At 34.3% G+C, this 16371-nt stretch overlaps 1 protein-coding gene and 2 pseudogenes across 1 annotated transcript; 1 reads left to right on the top strand and 2 right to left on the bottom strand.

The window, feature by feature from the left end:
* Window positions 1–3093: 3093 nt before the first annotated feature.
* LOC147947772 (uncharacterized) lies at window positions 3094–4009 on the bottom strand. Its single transcript, XM_087507445.1, has 2 exons — window positions 3436–4009; window positions 3094–3332 (listed from the first exon to the last, which is right to left on the bottom strand). Exons 1-2 carry the CDS (start codon window positions 4007–4009, stop codon window positions 3094–3096), a joined length of 813 nt encoding a protein of 270 aa, XP_087363571.1.
* A 2663-nt stretch (window positions 4010–6672) lies between these two features.
* On the bottom strand, window positions 6673–9179 carry LOC147947771 (uncharacterized; annotated as a pseudogene).
* Window positions 9180–13242: 4063 nt separating this feature from the next.
* LOC104779278 (AP2/ERF and B3 domain-containing transcription factor At1g50680 pseudogene) lies at window positions 13243–14235 on the top strand (annotated as a pseudogene).
* The last annotated feature ends 2136 nt before the right edge of the window (window positions 14236–16371 follow it).

Below are 16371 nucleotides of genomic sequence, written 5' to 3'. Positions count from 1 at the left end.
TCCTTGTAGGCTAGCCAAGAACATTAACGCTCCTATAGCACTGAGGTATAGCATTTCAGGTCCGAGAACTTCTTCATCGGCCTTCTTTAGACCAAATGGATCTTTATCCAAGTCTAAGCTTCTAACAACCATTGGGCTGGTCAATGGGTGAGCTTGATCCATATTAAACCTCTTGAGTACCTTTTCTGTATATGCCTTTTGATGCACAAGGATTCCATTATTTATGTACTCAAGCTGTAATCCCAAACAGAATTTTGTCTTGCCTAGGTCTTTCATCTCAAATTCTTTCTTTAGATATTCGACTGTTTGGGCGATTTCCCCAGAGGTCCCAAGGATGTTAAAATCATCCACATAAACTGCTATAATTACAAACCCTTTGTTTGCAAACTTCTTTATAAATAGACATGGACTGATTGGGTCATTCTTATAGCCTTCTTTAGCTAAATATTCACTTAACCGGTTATACCACATTCGACCACTCTGTTTCAGTCCATAAAGGGATTTGTTCAGCCTAATGCAGTACTGTTCTCGAGAACCACTCTTATCTTTGAGCTCAATACCCTCTGGTAATCTCATATAAATCTCATTATCCAATGGACCATATAAGTATGCGGTTACAACATCCATTAACCGCAAATCCAGTTTTTCTCTTATAGTCAGACTTATTAAGTACCTAAATGTTGTTGCATCCATCACAGGGGAGTATGTCTCCTCATAGTCTATTCCTGGTCTTTGAGAGAATCCTTGTGCTACAAGCCGTGCTTTGTATCTCACGATTTCATTCTTCTCATTTCTCTTTCTTACAAAGACCCACTTATGTCCAACTGGCTTTATTTCAGGTGTTGTCCTTAAGATCGGACCAAACACACTTCTCTTCTTTAAAGAGTTTAACTCCACGTCAATGGCTTCTTTCCACTTTAACCAATCTTTACTTTGAGTGCACTCTAATATAGACGTGGGTTCATGATCCTCATTTATCTCAAGTGCTACCTTGTATGCAAATATTTCATCGATGTTGAAATCTTTACGGTTCCATTGAATTCCAGACATGATATAAGTGATTGAGATCTCATTATTATCAATACCTTCAGGACCTTGAGGTTCAGCGTCCCAAATCTCATTTGGTACCTTAGGATTTGCCGCGGCCATGTCTGTCTTTTCTGCATTTTCCCTAACCTCGGTTTGATTTGCACCTTTCTTAGATTTCCGAGGGTTCTTATCTTTGGAACCTAATGGTCTACCTCGTTTTAAACGTGGCTTATAATCTGTAGCAACTTGATTATTGTGTTCCTTCTGAACATCTGCATTACAAGCTGGTATGTACGATTTTGTTACTCTCTTTGGGTCAGCAAAGGAATCTGGCAATTGTATAGCTAGCTTTTGCAAATGTATAATTTTCTGGACCTATGCATCACATGCTAGAGTCCGAGGATCTTGCCAATTCAAGGATGTTTGATTTCATGTTAATTCTTTAACCAGCTTGCTAGTCTCTCCACCCAACATAGGGAATTCGGATTTTGTAAATTGACAGTCCGTGTATCTGGCCTTAACTAAATCTCCTGTTGTTGGCTCAAGATACTTTATAATGGTAGGAGACTCATATCCAACATATATTCCCATCCTCCTTTGAGGTCCCATCTTAGTTCTCTGTGGTGGAGCAATAGGTACATAAACGGCACAACCAAATATTTTGAGATGGGACCTCATGTCTGGCTTATGACCCGTTAATAATTGGTATGGTGAATATTTGTGTTCACTAGATGGCCTGATGCGTATAAGTTCTGCTGCATGTAAAACTGTGTGTCCCCAAGCCGACACAGGAAGCTTCGATCTCATTAGCAATGGTCGAGCAATTAATTGTATTCGTTTAATGAAGGATTCAACTAATCCGTTTTGTGTATGGACATGTGCCACAGGATGTTCCACACTCACCCCCATGGACATACAGTAATCATTAACCGCTTGGAATGTAAATTCACCAGCATTGTCTAGACGTATAGTCTTAAGTGGAAAATCTTGAAAATGTGCTCTTAGTCTTATAATTTGAGCCAACAATCTAGCAAATGCTAGGTTCCTTGTGGATAGCAAGCAAACGTGTGACCATCTGGTTGATGCATAGATCATAACCATAAAATATCTAAATGTCCCACAAGGTGGGTGTATTGGTCCACAAATATCACCTTGTATCCTTTCCAGAAAATTTAAAGTCTCTTTATTGACTTTTGCTGGTGACGGCCTTATGATAAGTTTCTCTTGTGCACATGCTACACACGTGAGATTTTTTTTTTAGGGATAACTTTTCTCTCTTTAAGATTGTGCCCATTTGAACTATTAATCAGTTTACACATCATGTTCGTACCCGGATGGCCAAGCCGGTCATGCCATAGAGTGAACTGTTCATTGAACATTTTATTCTTTGCCAAGTTAGCTTCTATCATGTTAATCTTAGCATGGTAAAGACCAGTGGCTAATGCAGGTATAGTCTCTAGGACTTTTTTATGTCCTTGAACAATTTCGGTAATGTATAGAAATTCTTTGCTACCTTCACCCTTTGTTTCAATATGATAATCATTCAATCGAATGTCTTTAAAGCTCAATAAGCTTTTCTTAGAGCTGGGTGAGTACAAGGCATCACTAAGTTCAATGTGTGTGCCATTCGGTAATAATATATGAGCTTGGCCGTAGCCTTCAATTCAGTTTGCTATACCCGTGATTGTACTAACATTGGCATTTTTCAATATGAGGTTTATGAAATATCTTTTGTCTTTCAATATTGTGTGGCTGGATCCACTGTCCACCACTAGTACACTCATATCCTCGGCCATTTCTATAATGACAATAATTTTGTTTTAAACTTTAATAAAACAAGCAAATAAATATTGAAATAAAATCATTGAATTTAAACCAAAATAATTATCCAATACATAAACCGAAATAAAGCATAAAAGCGTAGAATTTAAACCAAGGCCGTAACATAAAATTAGTTATCTTCTTTAAAACAATCGGAAGTCTCATAGGCTAGTGAGTCATCATTCTCATGGTCGAAGTCATCTTCATCATCGAGATGCACATAGTTGGCTTATGGGTTCTTCTTCAAGACTTATTGATATGCATCAATAAGATGCTTAGCTGTTCTGCAATTCTTGGCCCAATGGTTGGACATACCACATCGGTGACAAACCGATTTAGCCTTCTTTTGTGGTTTAAAGGACCCTCGGCCCCTACCACCACGGCCACGGCCTCCACGTCCATAAACTTCAAAGCGGCTAGCTTGGTACTGTCCACGACCACCACATCCTCTACCACCATGGCCACGGCCATAGTGTCTTTCTCTGTGGACATAGTTGGTCTCCTTGGGCTCTTTAGGCTCTTTAGGCTCATTAGAATTTTGCTTTGCCACATCTACCTTGTGTGCTTCTGGTAATGGGGTTATACCAGGAGGTCTCATAGCACTATTCATCAACAAAAGCTCATTGTTCTGCTCAGCTAGTAGCAAACACGAGATTAGGGCCCCATAGGTTTTAAAACTTTTTTCACGGTACTGTTGCTGAAGTAGTATGTTGTGAGTGCTAAAAGTAGACAATGTCTTCTCTAGCAACTCTTTCTCTGTCACCTCAGTACCACACAACCTAAGGAGTGAGACAATCCTAAAAAGCTCTGATTTATACTCATCCACGGATTTGTAGTCCTGGATCCTTAGGTTTTTCCAATCGAATTGAGCCTTTGGTAGGAGCACCGTTTGTTGGTGTCCGTATCTGCGTTTAAGCTCTGTCCAAAGGTCAAGAGGATTCTCTATGGTGAGGTACTGATTCTTGAGACTCTCAGCAAGGTGATGGCGCATATGCATAATGGCCTTGTAATTTTGCTTATCGGATGGTTCAAAACCTTCCTCAATGCACTCAAATAAGTCCTTTGACTTCAGCATGATCTTAGTGTCCAATGCCCATTGCAGGTAGTTGTCTCCAGAAGCATTCAAGGCAGCATAGTCTAAGTTGTTAAGCCTTGACATCTGCATAAAACAGAAATAGACAACCAATCATTAGCATGCGGTGTTTGAGACCGAACCATGCAATCAATCAATAGGTCATGCGGTATTTGAGACTGAACCATGCCATCAAATTAAACTCAGGTCATGCAGTATTTAAGACCGAACCATGCCTTGCCTTTACTTATAACATTTTTTTTTCGGTTTTAGTATGCATGGAAAACAAACAAAACTATATAGAAACTAGCATGCAACAATTTCCTTTTATTAAGTAGTTTTGAGTTTTAGAAAATTTCCTTTTTCTTAACTCTTCCTTTTCTAATTAGGAATTTAAACAAATAATTTAGGGAACTAGACTTTCTCTAGGTTCCGATTTTGATTTAGGGTTTAGGGTTCTTAAACAGCCAAAAATAAACAAGGAAAAATCTATGCCAAATTCGATTTAATTTCAAGGATGCATGCAGTTTCATATTTTAAATATCCTAGAACAATCAGATTAATATTTCACTTATGGAACTCGATTTTAACAGTTTAGTTTTAGGGTTCTTATGCAGCAAACAATCAAGCAACAATAAACAACAATCAACCGGATTTAAGCTTGACATAGTTTGGTGCAATTCACAATCAATCTAACAATCCTAAACATCCGATTTTAAGGTTTCATAGGATTTAAAGGATTTAAACTTTGTTAGATGTGTACTTGCATGTTTAGGGTTCAATAATCTTAAGATCAGGTTCGATTATATGGTCCCATAAGATTTCGATTTTTCCTTAACACCAAAGGGGTCTGACCGGTTTTGATCTGGGAGCTAAAGACCTCAGATATCTCTCACAAACCTCGAACTTGGATGGACCACGAACCTCGAACAGAACCCGAACAGGACTCACCCCGGACCAAACTCGGATGTATCTTCGAGTAAGGACCGATCGCCGATAGTAACCACAAACAAGGGAAGGATGCGGCAGCTGTTAGGGTTTATGGGAGAAGAAAGATGAACGGCAGTGATTAGGGTTTTTAGGGTTTTACTCAGCTGGATCTTTAGAAACGATCGTGCTGATAACGTGTTGTAAACTAGAGAGTTCAAAGTGTAGAATCTCTTGTTCTTATTATTGAATAAACTCGAGGTTACACATGTATATATAGTAAAGTACATAACCGACTAACACAAAACCTATTGGTCGATGGGCCTTATTGTCTTGGACGGACACGGGCCATGAATGGGCCGTGTATGGGCCTGGTTATGGAGTCCATCCGATAAGTGGTTTATAACAAGATCTAAATACATAATAAGTAATTTATATGCTGTGATTAAGTCACATTTTCCTAATGATTTAGTTATTTTACACAATCTTAGTTACAATTAACTTGATTTTATGTCAGATATTCTAATATTAGTATGAGGATTTAATTCGTGTTAACACAAATTTAATAATATTTTATTAATTCAAACATGTTTTCTTTATAACTCATCTACTATATAACCACATTATATAGTATTTTAAACTTTTTAATTTTATATATTTGTAATTAAAAAGCCTACTTATAATTTCTATTATATTTTATAAAGAATGATTTATTATTATAATAGAAATTTGTATATACACTGCGGGTCAATTTACATAACTAATAATTTGGTTTATAATAGATTTATATGCCCGCGATCACGGGACTATATTATATAAATACTTATGGTTTATAATATACGTATTTTAAAAAACATTCTTAACATTTTTGAAGTATATTTTGTGTTATGCCATTTTAGTTTTGTTTATTTAAAAAGTTATTTAAAACATTAACCCCTAAAAAAATTCTAAAACTAACATTACTCTAGATTTTGTTTCCTAAATATTTTACATTTTATTTCAATTAAAAAAATAACAGCAATCAATATGGAAATAGAAACTATCATATGCTGGGACGCCTGTTTTTTCCCCCCTCTACATATCGTATTCTCAGCTTTCCACCCTATACTTTTTGGCTCTGAGAATAACAACTTAAACAAAAAAATTCTACACAGAACAACTTAAACTTTTTTTTTACCCAATTAACTACGCATCCCCTTAAACCAATAATTACGATGTATAAACCAGAGTTAATCATGAAATCGCGTTTACTGTATTGTGTTTAGATAAACCCGATCATAAACCTTACAACCCGAATTTAAACGACGTTGTTTTGTTTTTGGGTTCAAACTTAAGAAACAAATCGAGAAAACAAATCCTGTTTGTTCCAGTGAATTCTATGGTGAGACGACGGAGACGATGGAGACAACGAAGGAGATGGCGGAGCTGAGCGAGAGAATGATGAAGATGTTGATGGAGAGGTTGAAGCGACAGTTACTACGGTAAATCAAAGAAAAAGGAAACAAAATAAAGCAATTGTGGAGAAACCCAGAAAATGAGAAAAAAAATCTCCGGTGAATGATGATGAAACTGATGAGAGAGAGAATAATGGAGGAAGAGATGGTTAAGAAGATTAAGAAGATGTTCATGTGAAGCTGTTTTTGTTTAAATCGTTTTTGTTGTGCAAGACATGTTTTAATTGGGTTGAAACTGAGAATGAATATATATGAAATTTTAAAATTCAAAAACAGAGAGAATGCATCAAGTTTACAACATCCAAAATGAGAGAGAAACCAAAACAGAATTCTGAATTTCATCCAAAGAAAAAAAAAACAACACTTGTTTCACATGCTTTCTTGTATGAGTGTGAGTGTCTCTGGCTGAGATTTTTGTGTCAATGTGTCTGGTGGCTGAGATGTTTGTGTGACAGTCTCGGGTCCCTGAATAGTAGATCCACCAGCCTGAAACACAAAGAGAAATATATGACCAAATAACTCAACCAAACATCATTTAAAACTTACCTCATCTTTACTCTTTTTGCTCTTCTTCTCCTGAGGAAAATTCTTACATCCTGCTGCATTGTGCCCTGCTTCACCACATGAGCGGCAATGCATTATCCTTCCTTTCCTAGAAAGTTTGAGTATCTTTGGTTTGTTTTTTCCGTTCTTCCTCTTCTTCTTCTTTGGGGACTCAAGCTTACCCTTGATTCGATCATAGTTCTTTTTCGATCCTTTCTTTCTACCAGGTAGGATTGGTTCTGGAGGTGCTTTTAACAAGACGTAGTTGTTTGTCATCCAGAACCGTTGACCTCTCAATGGATAAGGACCTGTTTTGTATTGTTGTAGCCATATGTCAGTAGTAAAGTATGGAGATACAAAATCTTCAACATCCTTACCAACATCTATGATTGCTGCATAAACATGCATGCATGGAATCCCTGTAACTTGTCATTTACAACATGAACATTCCCATTTCCCTGATGTTAAGTTCAGCGCATTTGAATTCCCATCAACCCATATCTCAAAGGTACCGTGGGTTCCTTTTGTGACTTCACATCTAAGAGCGTCTTCCTCCTCCTTTGCCAGAATATCTGAAACGTATTCAGATATTTTTTTCTTCCATTTGAGTATTATATCCTTTCTCTTGGTTATACGTGCCATTGCTTGCCTTCTTATTGTCTCCATCATTGGAACCAATGCTTTTGCCCTTGCTTTGATGACTGTGGCGTTAAAGGACTCTGTTGCATTGTTGTCTACATCCTCACAACAACTGCCAATCTTGAAATAATGTCTACACCATGTCTTTGGTTCCTCCTTCATGACATCTTCATACAAAGATAAACTGTATGCTCTCATTGCATTCAAGTTAATCTTATATTCAGCTTCACTATAACTCCAAGCTAAGTTCCACACATGCTTCTTCAAATAGTCTTTATTGGCATGTTTCTTCTTCAAGTTTTCAACAATATGCTTCACACACGGTCTGTGCTCAGCATTTGGTAATACACTTTTCACCGCACTAATGATTCCCTACATAAACCAAACAAATAAGATAAAACTTGTATTATAAACGTTTAGTAACCAAAACAAACGAAATAAGGGACTAAAAGCTTACCTTGCAACGATCTGATAGGACTACATAATCACTCCCATCTTTTAGATTCAAGTCGGCCTTTAGTTGATTTAAAAACCATAGCCAATTGTCTGTATTTTCAGATTGCACAGTTGCCCAAGCAACAGGGTAAATCTGGTTATTAGCATCATGCCCAATAGCAGTCAATAGACACCCTTTAACAGCATGCTTCAAGAAGGTTCCATCAATCCCAATGATTGGTCTACAATAGTAGAATGCATTCTTCATTGCTCCAAGACATACATATATCCTGTCGAATACATCTTCTCCAGCAGCATTAGAAATGGTGTCAACAAATGCAGTTGAATTTTGGTTGGACTCTTTGAGTTCAGCAACATATCCTCGTAGGTGAGCAAATTGTTGATCATATTCATCCTTTAGCCATTTCAGTCCTAGAAGTCTTCCTCTCTGAACTTGTCCAATGGTACTTACTACTTTCCATTGCTCCTTTATATGGCGTTGAATATCAAGAGGCATGAAGTTAGGCTGCAACCTTAGTTTGTCCATGTACAATCTGCCAATAACTGCACTCTTCAGAAGCTTGCATTTCCCATTAGAGCTACACGTATGATCAGTGCATCTAGTTCTCAAAATCCACAGTTGCCTAGAAGCATCATATGCAAAGTATACCCTCCAATCACATTTCTTCTTTACAGCACAACTAAAGCTGATTTTGTTCTTCTTCCACCTATTTTGTTTCAGGTTTTCTCTATTCTTCAATGCATAATGCAACATAGTCTCTTTGATTTCAAAAGCAGTGAAAAATGTTCTACCAATAGCCAACTTATCATGCGTTCCCAACCTAATTTTCCTCTCTCTAGTAATTACTGGATCCTCATCCTCATCTGAGCTATCTGGAATCTGGTTTTGGTGAATCTGATACTCATCAATCCAATCTTCTACAACTTCCTCTATTTCGTACTCAAACCTCTCTAATATGTCTTCTTCACTTTGCACTTCATCATCGGCTTCAACATCTTCATCGTCTCCATTATTCTTTCTCTCATCAGTTTCATCATCATTCACCGGAGATTTCTTTTTTTTCTCTCTTTCTGGGTTTCTCCACAGTTGCTTTATTTTGTTTCCTCTTTCTTGGATTTACCGCAGTAACTGTCGCTTCAACCTCTCCATCAACGTCTTCATCATTCTCTCGCTCAGCTCCGCCATCTCCTTCGTTATCTCCATCGTCTTCGTCGTCTCTCTCGGCCTCCTTCACCATAGAATTCACCGGAGATTTTATTTTTAACTGTTTAAAAAGCTCTTGCATAAACATTATCTCCTTGACGTCTTTGTATCAGAAACCTAAATCCTCAATTTGAGAACCCTAAGTTTTTTATGTCGATTGGGGATGGAACAAACGGGATTTGTTGCTTAAGTTTGAACCCAAAGCAAAACAACGTAGTTTAAAGTCGGGTTGTAAGGTTTACTATCGGGTTAATCTAAACGCAATACAGTAAACGTGATTTCATGGTCAAATCCGGTTTATGCATCGTAATTATTGGTTTATGAGGATACGTAGTTAATTGTGTAAAAAAACAGGTTTAGGTTGTTTTGTGTAGAATTTTTTTGTTTAAGTTGTTATTCTCAGAGCCAAAAAGTATAGGGTGGAAAGCTGAGAACTTGCCATGTAGAGGGGGAAAAAACGGGCGTCCCTATATTTAACCATATATTATGTTGTGTTTTGAAGATATTCTATATCTGAATCCTTTGTAAACAAAGAAGAAGACAATTTGATTCCCATTTTGTTTTCCAAAATCTGTGTGCTTTGATTCTTAACGTAAGAAAAACTTCGATTGACAATTATTTAAATATTATAATTAACATATATAAACTTAATAAAAAAAATTAATTATTACGAATATGTAAAATTAAAAAATTCTAAAATACTATTTAATGTGGTTATATAGTAGATGAGTTATAAAGAGAACATGTTGAAATTAATAAAATATTATTAAATTTGTGTTAACACAGGTTAAATCCTCATTTATTTATTTATCAACACTACTAATATTAGAATATTTTACATAAAATCAAGTTGAGTTAACTAAGATTGTATAAAATAATTAAATCATTAAGAAAAATATGACGTAATCACAGCGTATAATTACTGATTATGTATTTAGATCCCTTATTTTTGTTATAATAAATAAAAATCAAAATAGAAACTCAAACACTAAACAAAACAAACAAAATATAACAAACAAATGGTCATGAAGTGTATTGCGGGTTAAAAAATAATATAAATATTTAGCTGCACAACAACTAGAAAATTTAGTTATTCATCTATTTACAAAACATTCAATATTTAACAAATAGATACAACATAAAATACAAATTATAATAGAAATTATATGTCTGCGGTGTACCGCGGGTTAAAATCTAGTATAATTAAATTATAATAGAAATTATATTCCCGCGATCATATAATTTTTATAAAGAATGATTTGCATATGAAATTAAAATGTTATTATTTCTTTCTTGAATGATTTGTTCTGCTAGTAGTCCATCCTTAGGGAGTTATTTGCTCACCCTATAGGAATCCTTTCCATCCCAAATCTTTTCAATCAACTTTTTGAGAAATTCTGGCAAGTTTTTCAGGTTCTGTAATTTGCGGATAATATTGCAATAATGATTTCTTGTCCTATAATAATTGGATGATATAGTGAAATACTTAAATAATAGAGAGATTATCAGATTACCACATCAAATGATCCCCCAAGCATAGAAGTTCCAAACTCTCCAATGATTTCTAAAGCAATGCTATCAAACAAAAGAAACTTTGTTTCACCAGTATTGTCCATCACTTTGACATAAAGCATGTACCTGTAAATGGCGAGTTAAGTCAATATATTTTGAGAGTAACGAAAATTATGATTAGTTTACCAAGATTCTTAAAGTTTCATCGGCCAAGATCAACTCTCCATAAAGTCTTGTAAGGACGAATACATATATCTCTCAAAAATGCAAATGAAGCAGCCATGTCTATCAATTGCTTTGTAGGCATGTGGTTTCTGTGTTTTGGTTTGCGTATTCCCGGGTGTAAGGACTATTTATATATGAGCCAACATGATGAGCAAAAAAATTACAATCCATATAATATAATATTCGTTAAGATTTTTTAGCTTCGTTATTTTATAATATTATCTTACCAAAGAAGAGATCCATAATTTAATGTATTTCCAAAATTATGATACAATATTTTGAGAATATTACTTGCATTCTTGACGCGAAAGACTCAAAAATAGTATCGTATTGTTTTAATTTGGTTGAGAGTTGTGAGAGAGATTTTAGGAATCTTAATGATTACATACAATTGTTTGATTTTTTTATGGAAATGGTTTTAATTAAAACTCTGTTTATATATATATATATATATATATATATATATATAATTTGTTGATTTTAGAAGTGACATTTATTTTGTATATAGATGGTAGAAGGTTTTTAGTAACTATATTGATTGTGTTTTTTTTAAGGAAGATGATAGAGATATTTTAGGAAGTGTTTTGATAGTGTCGATTTTGGTGATTTAATTTAGAAATTTTTTTGTTTAAACGATTTCCCATGATTATGGATTTTTTTGCAAATACGTAAGGATCAATTTTGTAAATAAAATTTTAAATAAGCAAAACTAAAAGGGTAGCACCCAAAATGTACTTCAAAAATGTATATATAGGTTAATGTTTAATGTTAAAATATAGGATCAAAAACTCCTAAAAATATTGGATCCAAAATATTAGGAAAACAATGGATTTGGGTCTTCGTAAGAGAGAGTACTTTGGACAAACCCAAGTTTTACAAATTTTTATTAAATTAATAATTAAAGCAAATGATATTCTTTGTAAATAAGTTGGAACTTCAGGATTTATATTATAAGTTTCTCCAAAAATGTATATATATATATATATATTTATTTTATAAGTGTCTCCAAAAATGTATATATAGATGTAGTGTATTGTAGTTGGAAATGCTCAAGATGATATGTATTGTATTTTGAAGTTTCTATAAAGTTTTATTTATATATTATGTTTTTTGCAAAAGCTGTATATAATATATGTATAAATTATGGATTTGAGCATAATCAAGCTGGCGTGAAAATATATTATAGCAACAATATATAGTTACAGTTGACAAAATTATAATACAAATATTTGGCTAATATTAATTATAATGTGGCAAATAGAAAATGTTACTAATAAACTTAATATAGTGATAACATACAGCTATTATAGAGAGAGAATTTTTTTTTTTTTTCTGAACAAAGTTATAGAGAGAATTACTAGCACATGGAGACTCCATGGGTTTCTCTTCATTTCAGTGGAACTAGTTCTCTTTAATCCAGTTCTTCAAAATGTGTTCCTGTTAATCAAGCTGTGTTCCAAGATAGGGGGAGACGATAGTGATCACTGTGGAATTGTTATTCGAGAGACCTCTTAACCTTGTTGCCTCTTGGTGATGGTAGCTGCTTTATTGGACAAGAAGCGTCTCAAGACCAAGACCACCAGATTTGATTTTGTTCTCAGTCACATATCCCTCAAGTTCACATAAACGCTTTTGTCATTAAAGGAAGTTATGGAAGACTTACACATGTGGAGTTATTCATGTCCAAGAGTATTATTAATTTATTAGATATCATATGTACAGTTCATTAACACTTGAATGAAAATATTTTACAATTGTGTTTCTCTTTTCGGTCTAGTTCATCATGATCTCAAAGGATGAGAGAAACTGATAGTACGTTTTGTTGAGTCTTTCCTTTCTTTTCCCTTCTCAAAATTCGCTAAAATTTCTAGGTTTTACATAGAAATTTTTTTTGTTGATTTATCTTTTGTTTTTTTTAGTTGACCTTATTGAGACGAGTCAATTAAAAAAAAAATAAAGGGAAGAAGAAAGAAAATATACACAACCGCATGAGATGAGAAACGTTTTGTTAATGATTAAATTGGGGGTAAACATCAAAAAAACCCCTAATTTACTTGAGATTTTCCTGCCGTTTTTATCTCATGTATTTCCTTTTTGTTTTGCACAACCAGATTATATAAAAAAAGTGAATAAACCGACTAACAAATGGAAATTCCATATTTTTTTCATAATTTTCTTAATTAATAGAAACAACAACAAAATAAAAATGGAAAATATTAACTTTATAAATACTCAACAATAAGAAACCTAAACATAATAGAATCGATCTTGGAATTGTTTCTCTTGCTCGTTTTGTTTCGCTTCTGATATCTCTCTAATATTTTCAATTAACGACGTACGACGCAATGACAGAGACCGAAACTTTCTTGCCACCCAAGAAACGCATGAGACTTAATGACGAACCAGAAAAAGCCCAAGTGGTTGCATCTGCTACAAAGACGGTTGCGGTTCGAGGCAACGTCAAGTACAAAGGAGTGGTTCAACTGCAGAACGGTCATTGGGGGGTTCAGATCTACACAGACCACAAAAGGATTTGGCTTGGAACTTTCAAATCCGCTGTTGAAGCGGCCATGGCTTACGATAGCGCATCCATCAAACTTGGACGCTTCGATGTCAACTCGTACCGGAACTTCCCTCGGTCTGATGTCACGAAACACGAACCGGAATTCCAAGATCGCTTCACAACAGAATCTTTGTTGAACATTATCAGAGAAGGATCTTACCAACAAAAATTCAGTGATTTTCTCAGGAGCCGATCTAAGATTGTGGCGGGTATCAACAGAGGAGAAGCAGATCAAGAATCGAACAAGGGTTTCTCTCGCACGGAGCTTTTTCAGAAGGAGTTGACACCGAGCGATGTAGGGAAACTTAATAGGCTTGTGATACCTAAGAGGCACGCTGTGAACTATATGCCTTCCATAAGCAGACCAAAGGAGAAAGAAGAGGTTGAAATAGGGGAAGGTGTGGAGATTGTGGTTTACGACAGAGAATTGAGACAATGGAAATTTAGGTATTGTTACTGGAAAAGTAGCCAGAGCTTTGTCATCACCAGCGGTTGGAAGAGTTTCGTGAGGGAGAAGAAACTCAAGGAGAAGGATGTCATCAGCTTTTACACTTGCGATGTTAAGACATTAGAAGGTCAAATCAAGAACTTCTTTATGATTGGTGTTCATTACTCTTCAGACAACGGTTCCGTGGTCCCTGAGGAAGCAAACATGACGGTTCATGATAGTTCAGAGGAAGGAATGAAAACTGAAAAATTCGTGAGCTCCAAGTTAAAAGATGAAGAATCAAAAACAGAGGAGAACAAAGGAAGCTTTATGCTGTTTGGTGTAAGGATCCAATGTTCTTAGTAGAGATTTTTTTTCTTTCTTTCTGTTTAGATTTGAAGTTATCAATTCTGTTGAACTGCAACACTTTTAAAGATTTAGTAACTAATATAATACAATACTGATTCAGTTGGTAACAATTACTCTCTTTATATCATATCATCTGTTTTTAATGAAATCATATCATCTGTTTTTAATGAAAACAAAAAGAGTAAGACAAGACTAGAACTCTCTTTGAACTCTCTTTGACTCATAAAAAGAGTCTGAGTAGCTTTTTGTACACTGATGGTCTCGCGGATGTTGCGGTCGACCTAGCTTATCTTCGATCTTTGACTGAGATAAAGGCACAAACAAGTAGCAGTTTTCTTCTGAAAACACCTTGAAATTAATAGATATTAACAAATGAAGCAAGGGATCATGAGATAATTACAACAAACTGTGCCTTGTTCTGCTTGATACGTCGTTAAGTCCCCAAAAGAGCCTTTCTTAAAAATTTAATCTTTCTTTGCACCATTATCAATATATCCAATATGATTAGATGACCATGTTAATCATCTATAGACTCATTAAAACAGAACAGAAACACAAACAAATCCTGTAGTTAACCAAGAAATACTAGATTAATCATGAAAACGAATATCTTGGCCTTGTGAGACCAATCTATAACGAATTGCTAATATTTTCATCACTGGAGACAAAGAGGCTAATAAATACGAATCAAACGATATTGAAAGAAATAGCTGACAGAGGAAAAATAACAAAAATATATATAGCCTTAAAAATCAAGCTAGAGTTTTTTACTAACCATTGTTGATTTCTTCAAACTTTTAGGGTTCTCTGCAATTAGTGTGGGATGATGCATGATGAGAGGGGATAAACAAAAATATATATATATATATATATATAATCAAGAGAATTCTAGTTATTTTTTATTTATTTTTTTTTCGTGTAAGAATAAATTTAACAATATAAATTAGCTGTTTTTTTTTGTTAAGCTATCTTCTATTTGCCTTTGGAATTTTATTTTTGGGGACAGAGAGAAAAAAAAAGAAGAAATACTAAGTACTAAATTGAATTTTCTCTAAATTCAGTAGTTTTAAATAAATTAATTAAATCAATATATAATTTTTTCTAAATTCAGAACCTGGTTTTGTTATTAATAATTTTTAAAGAAAATAACACAAGTAAAATCATCCAAAAAAATATATAAATATATTTAGCAAAAATGAAAAAGGAAATTATTTGATATTGGTTGTGTTGAGGATGACACCGTAAAAGCAAAAAAAATAAGTCATTGGCTTATAATTATGGCGAGACATCAGACACCTCACACCACCAAAAATCAAACGTCAACATTTTTATGTGGTCATTGAACATGGTCTTGTTCCGATTTTTGTCCAACTATTGGCTTCTCAAAGTGATGATGCCCGTGAGCAGGTAAGATATGTGTCAATGGTTTTTGTTCTTAACAAAGTATCTGGTTGAAAGGACGTGACCCGTTTCCTTTTTAATTAATAAATATTAAATAATAATAATAAATACACTACAGCTAGTGGTCACATACCCATTAGTCACCTGGTCTAGATATTTAAAAGAATCTGGAACTAACTGATTTCTACCATGGCCATGTTAACATCTGTAGACTCATTAAAACAAAACAGTAACACCAAAAACAAACAGATAGATTCCTATAGTTAACCAAGAAATTCGAATCTATAACAAATTGCTAATATTTTCATTAGTGAAGACAAAGAGGCTAATAACTACGAATATATCAAACAAAATATTGAAAGAAATAGCTGACAGAGGAAAAATGACGAAAAATATATATAGCTTCAAAAATCAAGCTAGAGTTTTTTACTAACTATTGTTGATTTCTTCAAACTTTTAGGGTTCTCTGCAATTAGTGTGGGAGGATGCATGATGAGAGGGGAGAAACAAAAAGAATAAAGATATATATAATCAATTGTAGTTTTTTTTTTCTTTTTTTTTTGTGTAAGAATAAATTTAACAATATAAATTAGCTTTTTTTTTTGTTAAGCTATCTTCTATTTGCCTTTGGAATTTTATTTTTTTTGGTGACAGAGAAAAAAAAAACAGAAGAAATCTTAAGTACTAAATTGAATTTTCTCTAAATTCAGTAGTTTAAGAAAATTAAAT

Source organism: Camelina sativa, chromosome 3, assembly GCF_030686135.1.
Source record: "Camelina sativa cultivar CO46 ecotype springtype chromosome 3, ASM3068613v1".
Taxonomy (NCBI): Eukaryota; Viridiplantae; Streptophyta; class Magnoliopsida; order Brassicales; family Brassicaceae; genus Camelina; species Camelina sativa.
The sequence above is the reverse complement of the archived record's forward strand: the minus strand, read 5'-3'. Positions and strand labels throughout refer to the sequence as shown.